General features: G+C 47.5%; 1 protein-coding gene across 1 annotated transcript in view; it reads right to left on the reverse strand.

The window, feature by feature from the left end:
• Nucleotides 1-14,141, reverse strand: part of kcnh7 (potassium channel, voltage gated eag related subfamily H, member 7) — a 45,642-nt gene that overhangs the window by 7,577 nt on the left and 23,924 nt on the right. Inside the window, exons 8-12 of the mRNA XM_056750660.1 lie at nt 13,343-13,768; nt 12,020-12,419; nt 11,738-11,937; nt 10,953-10,955; nt 2,966-3,218 (exon numbers count right to left, since the gene is read on the reverse strand). Coding sequence (XP_056606638.1) covers nt 2,966-3,218; nt 10,953-10,955; nt 11,738-11,937; nt 12,020-12,419; nt 13,343-13,768 — 1,282 coding nt within the window. The remainder of the gene's footprint in view (nt 1-2,965; nt 3,219-10,952; nt 10,956-11,737; nt 11,938-12,019; nt 12,420-13,342; nt 13,769-14,141) is intronic.

Genomic DNA, 14,141 nt, shown 5'->3' on the forward strand with positions numbered 1-14,141 from the left:
AGTCATTCTTATATACATTTTGGGATTCAAGAAAATGTTCATATTTTCGAAATGTTAGTTGGTACGAAAGAAATGTACACCTGCTCCAGCACGTGTAAATAGTGTGTAAAACTGCACGTAACGTTATTTATTCTTTTATAAAAACCGATGACACTGCATTTTGACACACTATATATCATAATTATATTTCACTAGTTCTTTTGCACTCTCTTTTATAATAGTTTATTTTTTAATTTTGACGAGCTTTGCGTTTTACCCACTGTCCTTTTTTAAAAAGCCGTCCAATCACAGCGGAGAAGATGCGATACAAACACTATATTGACCAACCATTATACACAACAATGGAGAATTTAATATCAATGGTTACTGCGTTTTTATATTAAGTAATATTCTTTAAAATAAGATACAGATACAACAACCAACGCATCTCCGGAAAACGCGCAATGCCTCCAACGCGCTCTCAGGCGCCACCAGCTGGTCGTTTTCAGAAGAGCACCAGGTATTATTATGTTAGCTGACTAAAACGCTTTGAACAAAGTTTAATTGATTCATTTATTGGTTAGCATATATTTTACGGCATTCATAAATACTTAATTTGCGTATCTGTAATTCATGGGCGGGGATTATGCTAATGAGCGTGCATGCGCGCACTGTTTATGAGTGATTGTATGTGTCTATGCATTCTGTATTGAAGACTTCACGAGGACACGTGCAAACAGAAAGGTCAGAACCTGACAGCACATTTCTCCCGTCATACACATGAAAGGTCAGAGCTGACGGACAGAAGACAGGCACCCGGACCGAAGCCACCTGCCCGGCATCTAAATCCAGCTCAGGGTCACCGTTACTGTACACGAGACTATAGATAAACAGTAATAGAGTCAGCGCTGGCGGGAGAGACAGAATTAGTGTCCCATGATGAAGTGTCCATCCTAACACAATACATTCTCGCTGACGTCTGGAGGTTTATTTTGTCCGAGAACATTGGTAAGAAACAGCGAGATTTTCTTTCAGCAACTTCGAAGATTCTGCTGAGTTGCACGATCGCGCGCGTGTGTGTTTCGCGGTCGTGGCCTTGTTCTGTTAAAGCCAGCTTGCGGGAGAAGAGAAATGGGGCGTTTAAATTCGGGTTACCCGCTCCACCCATGGGCGCCGTAAAGGGGTGGAAGGTTAGGACGATTCTAAGGGCCCAGGCTGATTTAGGGCCCAGAAGAGCAGACCCCCTTTATATTTTCCTATTTGTAGGGGGCCCAGAAATTTTGGTTTCCATAGGGCCCAGAATTTCTGGCGGCACCCCTGGCTCCACCTGCCCGCGCGCGAGAGACGCTGTGAAACCGAGGCTGTCAATTGTGTCTCTCCGGCATGTAAAGTGACACTTGGCCAATCTAATGAACAAGAGAAACGCGTGGCGCACAAATTGCATTACAATCCGTGTCTCGCGCATGATCTCTGTGCACGTGGATCTCCCTCCTGTTGTATTTCGACCTCTTTCCTGATGATGAGGTTTGAATGAAGCGCGGCGCGTCTTTCATTAAATCTCTTTTTACTTGTGAGGCTCCGAGATGTTTAGATGAGATTTAGACGAGTGTGCAGGTGCTCTGTTGTAAGACAACGCATTTTCCAAATCGACGGCGATCCGCGGGACCATTCACACGGACAAGTGATATCAAATTGGATCGGTGTCCCTCTGTTTTCATTGTCATATCTGAATCTTTGCTTTTCCACAGAAACAAGATAAAGATGACTTGGAATACACAATGCATTTCAAAAGATCGTCCTGAGTTTGAAAGGGTCATATGACACGGCTAAAATGATTATCATCGTTTGTTTTAGATGTAATGTAATGTGTTTAAGGTTCACAAACGATGTGTTTTTGCATGTTTGTATCTCGTCTTTGCTCCGCCTCTCTGAAACGCGTGGACGCTCTGAAAAGTGAGGTGTGCTCTGATAGGCCAGTTAACCAGTGCGTAGTTATTGGCCGAATACTACAAGCGTGTGACGGAAATGTAACGCCTCTTACCATATTTGGAGCATCAGGATCCTCTTCAATTGTACTGACAGGTACACCACCTTACGTCAACATTTGGGCGGTCTTAGTAAAAAACTAACAGGAACTGACGTAGATTTGTTGGGGTGTGGTTACACAAGGTGCTTCAGGCAGGTCTGGGTGAGCTTTCGCTTTTAGATAGAATGCATCTTTTGTTCCCACACTGTATTGTTTGCAATTTTATGTGTGTAATTCATGCATGGGCAACTTATTACACACCAAAGACACAAATGACCATTCGCGCAATATGACCCCTTTAAACTCAAGTGATGAAAATAACTTTTGTTTTACTTTTATAAGCTCTAAAAGCATCTCTGAATAAATGTCATTGATGTGTCAACATGGATAGTTATTATGTGTCAATAAATGTAGTCATTGTGAAGTCTAAAGGTTTGTTTCCATAGTTTCAAGTTCTCAAACGAATAAGAGAAATTGTGATATAACTTATTTAACTTCTGTAATATGACGTATATTTGAGCATTCAGCCGGAAATGATGATTTGATCCGCAGGGATATATGGAATATGATTCTGTAGTATTGGTTGTTATTACTGTTCTCTGCGTGTGGCTTTAGTTACATAAGCACAAACGAAAGTTTTTCTAGAGAAAGAGAAGTTATGAAAGTTTATGAAAATAATATGTCTTTTTCTTTAAAAATAATCACCACTATGAATCATTTACGATAAGCCGAAGGACATTTTTTTATTTACTCATTTGGAAACTTTGTGGTTTAAAATCAAGATTGCAAACACAATATCCCCTCAAGGAGCAAATCCTGAGCAAACACCATTGATTGCTGCTATCGGTCGACACTTAAGGATTTATATCTGGTGACACTCTTGTGAGTCATACAAACATTTACATTTTTGTATGAAATGTGAAGATTTCACACATTTTTTCACCCAACCGTTTTGCTCACCAAGGATGGCCACCACGATGTCATCTCTGAGGATCTCGATGGATCCCCTGGCGAGAAAGTAGAGGGCCGTGAGAACGTCCCCACCATGCACCAGCGTGTCGCCCGGCGGGGCGTGGGTGGTCTTAAAACGCATGGCCAGCGCCCGTAGGCATCCCTTGGTCGCCCCGTGAAATGCCTTACAGCTCTGGAGCAAACTTTGGTTAAGATGAAGACAGATATCAGCCTGAAGGCACTCTGGAAAACCCTTCAGTACCTGCAGAGAGAGAGAAAGAGAGAGAAAGAGAGAGAAAGAAATTGTTCCCCCGTGGAGAAGAGGAGAGAGAGATCGCAGGTTTTTATGAGCTCAGATTATTCAGTCCTTTCTCTCTCTACTCCTAATACATTAAAGATGAAGTAGAGAAAAAGCAATGTGTGAAAACACCTGGCTTTGTTCTCGTTGTTGTGTTGGGTTTGTGTTATTATTGATTTGCTTTTGTTATATATGAAATGATGTGCAACACGTCAAGAACAGGAGAATACAAATGTACCCCACCTCCAATTCTGTCTGTTTGACTAATATGACGTCTCATAAAACAGAAAATATCATAACCTACAATCTTTCAGAGTGAAGGTGACTAACTGAATACTTCTGATACTTGTAAATGATGAATAGAGCTACAGAATGTGTAATTTTGAATAAAGATGCATAAACCTATAAAATAAAGACAAGAAAACTCATAAATCAATGTGCATGACCAACATTGCCATAGATTTAGTGCTCATGATGATATGGATAGTTTATGGTAAACCATACGTGCCATTTTCTGGGTCACGTCATGGCCTGGATTTCGACTGCGTCGGTTCGCATGCGTCATATTTCTAGAACGCAACTGTTACATTTCAAGGTAAGAATGAAACTACAACAATTACGTCATAATAGAAATGCATTTTCATTTTATAATGTTTTTTAACTGAAATGAGAGAACCTCAAGGTCGAATGCGGACGACAAATACGACCTCCGGAGGATGCAGCTGCGATTCTGGGAAGGACATGTCCTCGAAAAATGGCACGTATGGTCACTTTACTTTAAGTGAATGTTTACATGAGTTGACTTACACGACAATGTCATTTTTTGCAATTTTTTGTAAATGACAACGTAAAGGTCTCGACAAATATTTGTGACAGCTGAGAAATCACGTGCATGCATATTAAGTGTTCAACCTATAGACATGCGTGAGTACTCGACAACCAAAACATCAGTACATCCAGTGTTGGGCAAGTTACTTTGAAAAAGTAATTAATTACTAGTTACTAATTACTTATACAATAGTGTAATAACATTATTGCACAAATGACCCTCTCCAAAAAGTATTTAATTACTTATTATTTTTTTACATCCTAAAATCAATAGTGATTCAAGGATAGACATGAAACGGCGCTTTTAATTCATTCAAATAAATAATATAAACCTACATAAAGTACTTTTATTAACTGACCAAAGTTAAATGTCAGGATTTAAAGTTAGACTTTGAATTTTGATGTCAATTGCACTATTGCACACACAAATATTACACACAGTATTTAGTTTAATTACATAAGAAGTAACTGTAATTAAATTAAAGAAAATAAGAGAAGTCCCTTACTTTACTTTTAAGGGAAAAGTAATAAAGTTACAGTAACAAATTGCTTAGTCACTAGTTACACCCAACACTGAGTACATCGACATCTGTTCGTCAAAAATGCAAAGGTAAGTTTCAGTTCCCTTTCTGTCGGTCTCTCGACGTTGTGTCGAGAACGACAGATGGGGTTCGCCCTTGAGAACCAATCAACTCTGACTACTATAGAAAAGGCCAATGAAATTTGGCGAATGCAATTTGCATGCCGGGCTCCGCCCCCGGAAATCCGGTATAAAAGGAGGCCGGCGTGCAGCATTCACTTACCTTTTGTTCTTCAGAGCCATCGCTCATGAGTACAACTCAGGATTCAATCCTCTACAACTACACGCTGGTGATACGACGTGTTACAGCGGATCGTCCCTTCCTGCAGCGACCTTCCCCTGGGCGTCTCGGCGGTTCCGGAGGTGTTAGAGATTTTTTCTAAAAGTCCTTTTCAGGACTGACTGAGCATTCTCCAGCGCGGCATGTCCCGCTGTTCTCTTGGGTGCGGCACCCTCATCGAGGAGGGGGATGGACACGATCGCTGCATTAGGTGTCTGGGCGTCCAGCACACTGAAGCAGCGTTCGTTGACACATCTGCCTGCACTGCGGGCAGATTGTCATTCAGAAGTTGCGGTCACGGGTGGCTGTCTTCCTACGGGAACCAGCCACCATTTCGTCTGCTACCCGGGCTGTGACATCTGTGGCTACGGCCCCGATGACCACCCACGTTAGCAGCGTTAGTGATACGGGGAACTCTGCGAACGTAAACCCGCCAGCCAAGTGCTCACGGGCCGATCGCACCCCGATTCGCTCTTCTGAACGTTCCCCAACCGGCGGTGGCATACCGTCCGGATCCTCACGCACACACTCGGAAACGATGTGTGACGTAGATGAGATGTCGCTCGCAGCATCGGAGGGAGACTGGCATCCGACTCTGCCGAATCCAAACTCCACCCCCAGCGGTCGAGTTCAGGAGGAAGCAGAAGTGATGTCATCCGTGCTAACCCGGGGATACATGGTTCCCGAGGTCGGTGCGCGGTGCAAACCGCGCCCACCCCGGGTGCCATGTTTTTCCCGGAGGTGCATGAGGAGCTGTGTAAAACTTGGAACGCTCCACTCACGGACCGTTCCAGTGAAACCAGCTCCGGCTCCCTTACTTCCCTCGATGGTGAGGCAGCCAAGGACTGCGTCGAGATCCCCCGGGTGGATCGTCCGCCTGCGGTGCACCTGTGCCGCGGACGGCTACCACCTGGGGGGGGATCGACCACTCCTACCGTCCAAAGCACGTAAGACTTCGGCATCACTGGTGTCGAAAGCTTGCGATGTTGCGGGCCAGGCTGCCTCCTCTCTCTATGCCTTGGCCATCCTGCAGGTCCGCCAGGCCAGGGCGTTGAGAGGGCTCCACGAGGGTAAGGCCGACCCGGGTATAATGCAGGATCTCCGTGCCGCCGCTGACAGCGCTCTACGGGCGACTAAGGCGGCGGCACGGGCCCTGGGTCGGACGATGTCCACGGTAGTGGTCCAGGAGAGACACCCCCGGCTATACCTTGTGCAGAAGAGTGACAGCAAGGAAGTCCGCTTTCTTGATGCACTCATCTCGCAGGGTGGGTTGTTGGTAACACTGTCGAGGACTGCGCTCAGCAGTTTTTTGACGGCGAAGCAGACAGTGGCAATTAACCACATTTTTTTCACGCCGCGACTCGGCCGCCTACAGGCCTCCGAGATCTCACGTGACGTCTGCTTCCCTGCAACCCAGGACCCTTTCGACATCGGCTTCGGTTCCTGTGCCCCCACAGGCGGCACCCCGGAAGCAGAGGTCGAGGGGGAAACCTCCACCCCGTCAGCAACCTCCTCGCGAGAAGGGACACTGACGGGAAGACCCCAGGGAGAACAACATCGGGCCCGAACCTTCACAGCCACGGCTCTGATCGGTCGGTACGGGACGACTCCTGCCTCGTCACCAAAGCCGGGCCCTTGTTAGGGCTTGGCGCCCACTTACTCACTGAGTTTTCTGTTCTCCCCGGGTTTACTTGCAGCCGATCGCACACTCCACTGGACTGTGCTCGGCGAACCGACCTCACACCCTGGCGAGGCGTGAGGTCGTACACATACGACAGCCGTCACCACTCTCAAACCGACAGTGCGTGCCGTTGTCCCGCCAGGCAGGTAAGCAGGCGGAGCAAAAACCTTCCCTCCGGGGACTCCCCGCGACATGGTTAGCTCCGCCAGCCGACGAACCACCCCCCGTGGGAATGATGAAGCAGACCGTCCCCTTGGTCACCCTGTCACAGTCCCTGGGAGCTCGAGAGCTGCCCACACTGTCTCGCTGGCTAATGAGGGCGGTCCGTCTTGGTTACTCGATCCAGTTCGCCAGAGACTCACCCAAGTTTCGGGGCATCATCTCTCCCTCTGTCAGAGGCAGGGACGCCTCCATACTTCGGGTAGAGGTCACCACCCTTCTGGCAAAACAGGCATCGAGTTCGTCCCTCAAAACCAAGATGTTCAGTGGGTCACCACCCGCACTTCATCGTTCCCAAGAAAGACGGCGGGTTGCCCCCAAAGGCTGCGTACCCTGAACAGAGCACCTTCACAAGCTGCCATTCAGGGTGCTCACACAGAGGCGCGTCCTGACATCTATGAGGTGTCAGGATTGGTTCGTGGCAATCGACCTGAAGGACGCTTACTTTCATGTCTCGATCCTCCTCGACACCGGCCGTTCCCACGGTTCGCGTGCGAGAGGCGGGCATATCAGTACAGAGTCCTCCCTTTCGGTCTGTCCCTGACCGCCCTTTCTCCCTGAGAGGAGGAAGGCGAGCGGGTACTAAACTATCTCAGCGACTGGCCTATCTTGGCACACTCGCGAGATCTGTTATGTACACAAAGGGACCTGGTGCTCCGGCACCTAGGTCGATTGGGACTCCAGGTCAACCAAGAGAGGGGCAAGCTCTCCCCAGTGCAGAGCATCCTCTTTCTCGGTATGGAACTCAACTCTGTCACCATGTCGGCACACCTGTCCGCAGTTGTGCCCAACCAGTGTTGAACTGTCTGAAATGAACATTTTAGGCAGACAGCGGTCCCCCTGAAACAATTCAGAGGCTCCTGGGACACATGGCGTCCTCGCGGGCTAATACCCCTCGAGTTGATGCACATGACACCGCTCCAACACTGGTTTCAGAGTCGAGTTCCGAGGAGAGCGTGGCACACCGGCAGCAGGCGCATGGTGATGCCGCCCTGCTGCCGACGCACCATAACCCCTAGTCTTTGTGACTTTTTCGACGGACTCAGGTCCCTCTGAGCAGGTTATGAGGCAGGTCGTGGTGACGACTGAAGTCTCCCTGCAGGGGTGCGGTGTAGTGTGCAACGGGCACGCAGGTGGGGTGTTGGACGAACCCCCGCCTGCGCTGGCATATCAATTGCCAAGAGTTGTGGGCTATGCTACTTGCACTGAGCAGGCTACGGCCTCTCGTGCGAGACATACACGTGCTGTTCCGAGGACAGCACTATAGCTGTAGCGAATACAGATCGTCAGGGTGGCGTTCGCACACAGCAGCTAAACACAACTTGCTCGACGCCTCCTCCGGTGGAGTCAACAGGTGACTCGTTCCCTGCAGGCCACACACCCCGGGCAAACTGAACTAGACAGCCGACGTGCTTTCTCGCCAGTTTATGCCTCGTGGAGAGTGGCGACTCCACCCCCGTGCAGTCCAGCTCATTTGGAGGCTGTTCGGGTAGGCCCAGGTAAAACCTGTTCACCTCCCGTAACACCACCATTTGCCCGCTTGATAGTCCCTGCCCTCGGCACGGATATCCTTGCGCACAGCTGGCCGCGGGATGGGCGGAAGCACACCTTCCCCCCCCCAGGAGCCTTCTTGTACAGACTCTGTGCAAGGTCAGGGAGCAGGAGCACCAAGTGTTATTGGTTACACCACACCGGTCTAACCACACTTGGCCTCAGAGCCGATGCTCTGGACAGCGACTCCCCCTGAACCATTCCCCTGACAGAGGACCTGCTCTCTCAGGGGAAGGACACGTTCTGGCATCCCAGATCAGACCTCTGGAACACCCATGTCTGGTCTCTAGACGGGACGAGAAGATCCTAAGATGGCTACTCCCCCTATACGGCTGAGACCATCACCCAGGCTAGGGCCCCATCTACTAGGCGGTTACACGCCTCTAGACGGTGCCTCTTCTCGTCCTGGTGTCTTTCTCAACGAGAAAGACCCACTGAGGTGCTTGATCAGGATTGTGTTCCCCTCCTCACGAGACTGGAGACTAACATCTCCCATCCACACTGAAAGTGTATGTAGTCGCTATTGCCACTCATCACGACTCAGTCGGTGGAAAGTTTCTAGGGCAACACGACCTGGTCACCAGGTTCCTAAGCAGCGAGAGGGCGGAATCCGCCTCATCTCCGCTCCATACCCTCTTGGGACCCTAAGTGGTCCTGGGGAGCCTCAGGGCCCCCCAAAGAGCCCCTCGGAGGTTCCGATCTTCCTCATAGAGTAAGACGGCCCTCCTGACGGCGCTCACTTCCTTCAAGAGGGTAGGGGACCACCGAGCATCCTCCGTGTCCCTGGATTGCCTTAAACTCGGCCCTGGAAACTCTCACGTTATCTTGAGACCCAGGCCCGGATGCGTGCCCAAGAAGTTCCCACTACTCCCTCCGGGGCCAAGTGGTGAACTTGCAGGCGCTCCCCATAGGGGAGGAAGACCCAACCCGATTAGTGTTGTGTCCAGTACGTACTGGACCGCACGCAGAGCTCTGAAGCTCTGACCAGCTCCGTGTCTGTTGGAGGACAGCAGAAGGGGAAGGCTGTCTCCAAACAGAGGCTGGCGCACTGGGTCGTGGACGCCGTTACGACGGCATTCCGATCTCAGAATCTCCCATGCCCATTGGCAGTGAGGGCTCACTCCACACGGAGTTTAGCCACCTCCTGGACACTGGCAGAAGCGCCTCTCTAGCAGACATCTGTAGAGCTGCGGGTTGGGCTATGCCCAAACACCTTCGCAAGGGTTAACAACCTTCGCGTAAACCCGGTGTCAGCCCACGTCCTGCGTGGCGACATGTAGGACTGGCATCCGGGGGGGCGTATGCCTGCGAAAGCACCTTTCCACCCTCTAACAGGTTGGGTCAGTGTGCTATTTACCTTTTCTTCTTACCCGAACACATCGCTAAGAAACTGGTACCTCACCAGCCTCCCTTCTTACCCAGACACTGGTTAAGAATAGGCATTCCATCTATCACCAAACAAGCACCCCCTGGGGGCTGGCTGGGCAGAGCAGCCTTCCCCCTTAGGCCGGGATACCATGTGAGCTATCACAGATAGCTCTAACCGGACCTAGTGCTACCGGACGTCTGTAACACCCCCTCCGTGGGCTGTTCCGTCTGATGTATCCTCATGAGAATGGTTCCCACTCCTGGTAACCCATGAGCTTCCCCAGGTGGGCCTCCACCTCGCGGTTAACTACTCAGTCCGCACATTCCATGCGTTCTCCTCCAAGGACGAGACCATACCTATATCCACCATATTCCTCCCCACGGGTAGGAGGTGGCCTCTGTAGCGCTTCTCTGATTAAGAGTCGCGCTTACCCGGTGTAAACTGATCTGGACGGCCTCTCGCCTATAGAGAGCTAAGGCCCCGTCCGTGAAAGTTACCGGTCAGGGCTGTACCCATCTTTCTCCAAGAAAGCTCTGGAACCCCCCGACCACCACACTGGAAGGTTACAGTCTCACGAAAGCTTCGAGATGACACGCCCAGGCTTGTTACCGTCGCTTCGCTAGAGATTGTGACGCGATACAGCGTTGTGGCGTTTTCCATAGGCAACCCCATCTGTCGTTCTCGACACAACGTCGAGAGACCGACAGAAAGGGAACGTCTTGGTTACGTATGTAACCTCGGTTCCCTGATGGAGGGAACGAGACGTTGTGTCCCTTATGCCACGAACACGTATCGTATTCTGCTGCAGTTTGAGAGGTCTCAGGCTCTTCAGAACAAAGGTAAGTGAATGCTGCACGCCGGCCTCCTTTTATACCGGATTTCCGGGGGCGGAGCCCGGCATGCAAATTGCATTCGCCAAATTTCATTGGCCTTTTCTATAGTAGTCAGAGTTGATTGGTTCTCAAGGGCGAACCCCATCTGTCGTTCTCGACACAACGTCTCGTTCCCTCCATCAGGGAACCGAGGTTACATACGTAACCAAGACGTTTTTAGTACATCTTTGTTGTGCAAACACACCATTAGCCAGCTGTGCATATGAACAAATAAACACAGATTCTGTAAACACACTTCAGATAAATCACCACTTTTATAAAACTGCATCTTGTTATGAAGTAAACAGTAATGGATACCTCCTGTTCTTACCAGAGTGTTGAAGACACATCCAGTTGAGTGCATATAAGAAAGAAAACAACACTCATCAGATCACATACAAACACATTTAACACCATACACTGAATAAAATGCATTACACACTACACACAAACATGTACACTCAAATAAAGTTACTACTAACTTCATTAAGTACAGTATACTCATATAGTATGCTTGTAAGTGTGCTATTTCAATTCCGCTTGAAATTAAATTGCCCTACCGTTTATCGCACGTAGACCATTTTTTGGTTTACTTTTAAGTATACTTAAAAGTGTAACAGTAGTCAAGTTTTTTTTGTACTGCAGCTATACAACAGATGACATATACACATACTGAGAGTTAACCAGGTGAAAAAAAGTGCACTTCAATAATGTACTTAAAAGTACTCTATTTTTGCATGCTATTTTTTTTAAAACACGCTTTAGTGCTTCTTAAAATAACCTTAATAAGAACATCTAAGTGTATTTAAGTGAGCTATTGTGAGACTTAAATGTGCTCTCAACATACTATCATAGCATCACATATACTTTCAAGCATCAAAGCACAAGTATAGACAAAATATACTTTAGACTTTCTGTCAGTGTAAGTCAAGTATACTCAATAAATCACTGTGAGTAAACTGTAAACTGAAAGTATACTTTTTATTCTTTAGTTTAAAAGACGTATACTTAAAGCACACTTGAACTTTTTGTTCATGGTTAGAGTTATGATTATTTGCTAGTCATGTGTTTAATTAAGATGAAGCGTACACACGGACTCATACCATGTTCATGTCGATGCCGTTGGTGTAGGTCCATGCGTGTTGGAAGTATTCCTCCAGTCTTTGTCGGAGCGGGTTGGGTATCTGATGGAAGCGGATAAATTCTTTGACCCGAAGCATCTGCAGATGATACCGAGCCGTTCCTGAGTACAGACGCTGGATAATAGCAGACACATTTCCAAAGATACTGGCATACATGAGAGCTAAAACACAAGAGAAGAAGATTCAAGAATCTTGAAAAGTAACCAACATCCACTTCTGAATATGCGATAGAGTGACACTCACAGCCGATGAGCATGACACAGATGGAGAAGATCTTCTCTGAATTGGTGTTGGGTGAAACGTTCCCGAAGCCCACGCTGGTCAGACTGCTGAAGGTGAAATAAAGCGCCGTGACGTACTTGTCTTTGATGGACGGGCCGGAGTTGGAATCACTGCTGTTGTACTGCTTTCCAATGGACACGCCCAGATTATCCAACCAGCCAATGGTGTTCTTCAGATACGGCTTCTCCACGTTACCGATGGCGTACCATATACAGGCCAGCCAATGAGCGATGAGTGCAAATATACACATGAGGAGCATGAGGACAGCCGCTCCGTACTCTGAGTAACGGTCTAGCTTACGTGCCACGCGGACCAATCGCAGAAGTCGGGCGGTCTTCAGCAGGCCAATCAGAGTCGTGGTCTACAACAGACAAAATAATGTAAATAATGTAGAAAGTTCAAAACTTCAACCAGAATTCTAAACGGCTCCATATAGATATTTACGCATTTATATTATATAGATATATAGATCAATATTTTGTTGCATATTAGTCACATCTGATGCTCCAACTGTTAGAAATTGATTTTTACAAATATGCATTTTTAATTGTTTATTTTTTTTACATTTAAAAGATAAAATGTTCATTTTTTTCTTAATAATTTATTTTTCTATGTACTCTATTTCTATGTGTTTTATAATTTTACATTTTCTGTTTTTAAAGATGATTGGCACTTGGTCGTGCACAGGCGGCCCACATGCCAGGGTGTCCTGGGTGGTTGCCAGTGTGTTGCTATGTGGTTGCTAAGGTATACTTGGTAGTTTTTGGCAAGTTGATACAGTACAGTATGCCGTTGCTTTGATGTTCTGGGTGGTTGCTAGGGTATTGCTAAGGTATTCTGGGTAGTTGCTAGGATGTTTGTACAGTACACAGTTGCTATGGTATTTTAGGGTGTTGCCAGTGTGCTGCTATGTGGTTGCTTAGATGTCCTGGATGGTTGCTATGTTGTTACTAAGGTATTCTGGGTGGATGCCAACATATTGCTATTTTATGTGTTTGACAAGGTGTTTCAGGTGGTTGCTAGGGTGTTGCTATTGAACACGGTTGAAAGATGTTCAGGGTGGTTGCTAGGGTGTTGCTGCAGTAGGAAGTTGCAAAAGTATTCTGGGTGGTTGCTAGGGTGTCCTGAGGGGTTGATTATTGTCACCTCTGAGTCTGGATCAGTACAACAAGCTGCCATTCAGAATAGATTTAAATCTTTTTCTACTTGAAATTCAATTCCTTGCGCTGTATCTTTGAGAACTTTTATAGCCCAACCGTGCTCACACATGAACATGCATCTTACCTCCTCAGATCCTGATCCAAAGATGAGCAGGTCAAAGGGGATGGCAGCCACTATATCAATGAGGAACCAGCCCTTGAAGTAATGCACGGCTATCTTTGCCGGACGGCTGACCACCTCCTCGTTGATGTTGACGTATGTAGTGCGGAAATTAATGAGAATGTCCACAATGAACATGATATCTACGATCAGGTCCACCACGTTGAGCGGACTGCAAGAGTAACCGCACTTGCGTCTCGTACGTTCCTCCGGGTCGTTGAGAAGGAAGGCTGCGCTGTAGGGCGTGAATATGGCGGTGTAGATGACGAGCAGCAGGATCAGCCAATCCCAGACGGCCTTGAAGGGGCTGTAGTGTAATATGGTGAACTTGTCCATACGTGGCGTCTGAAGCTTATATTCTGGAAGAACATCGGCGCCTAGCGACAACACCTGAAGCGAGGAGACAGAGATGGGGTAACTATGACAACACTGATGCATTTATATTTCACAACTGTTAACAAGTTGGCATATCATAGGGTGCAAATAATGAATTGACTCACATGTGTTAAATCAGATTTTTAATTGTATGCCGTCGGATTTCTAATGATTATTAACTTTCATTAAAGCATGAGATCACTACGCTTCTATTTTCTCACGTGAGGATTTGAGAGCATCTTGCTGCATGAACAATATCTGACTCATATGATCCAGCATGAGCTGAGAATCCTTTAAACAAGAATATTCAATTTACAAAACTATTATGGCAAATTACTACTTCTAACATTTCTGTTATAAATAGTAATATATAAGAGTGTAATATAAT

This window comes from Triplophysa dalaica, chromosome 6 (assembly GCF_015846415.1).
Source record: "Triplophysa dalaica isolate WHDGS20190420 chromosome 6, ASM1584641v1, whole genome shotgun sequence".
Classification (NCBI taxonomy): Eukaryota; Metazoa; Chordata; class Actinopteri; order Cypriniformes; family Nemacheilidae; genus Triplophysa; species Triplophysa dalaica.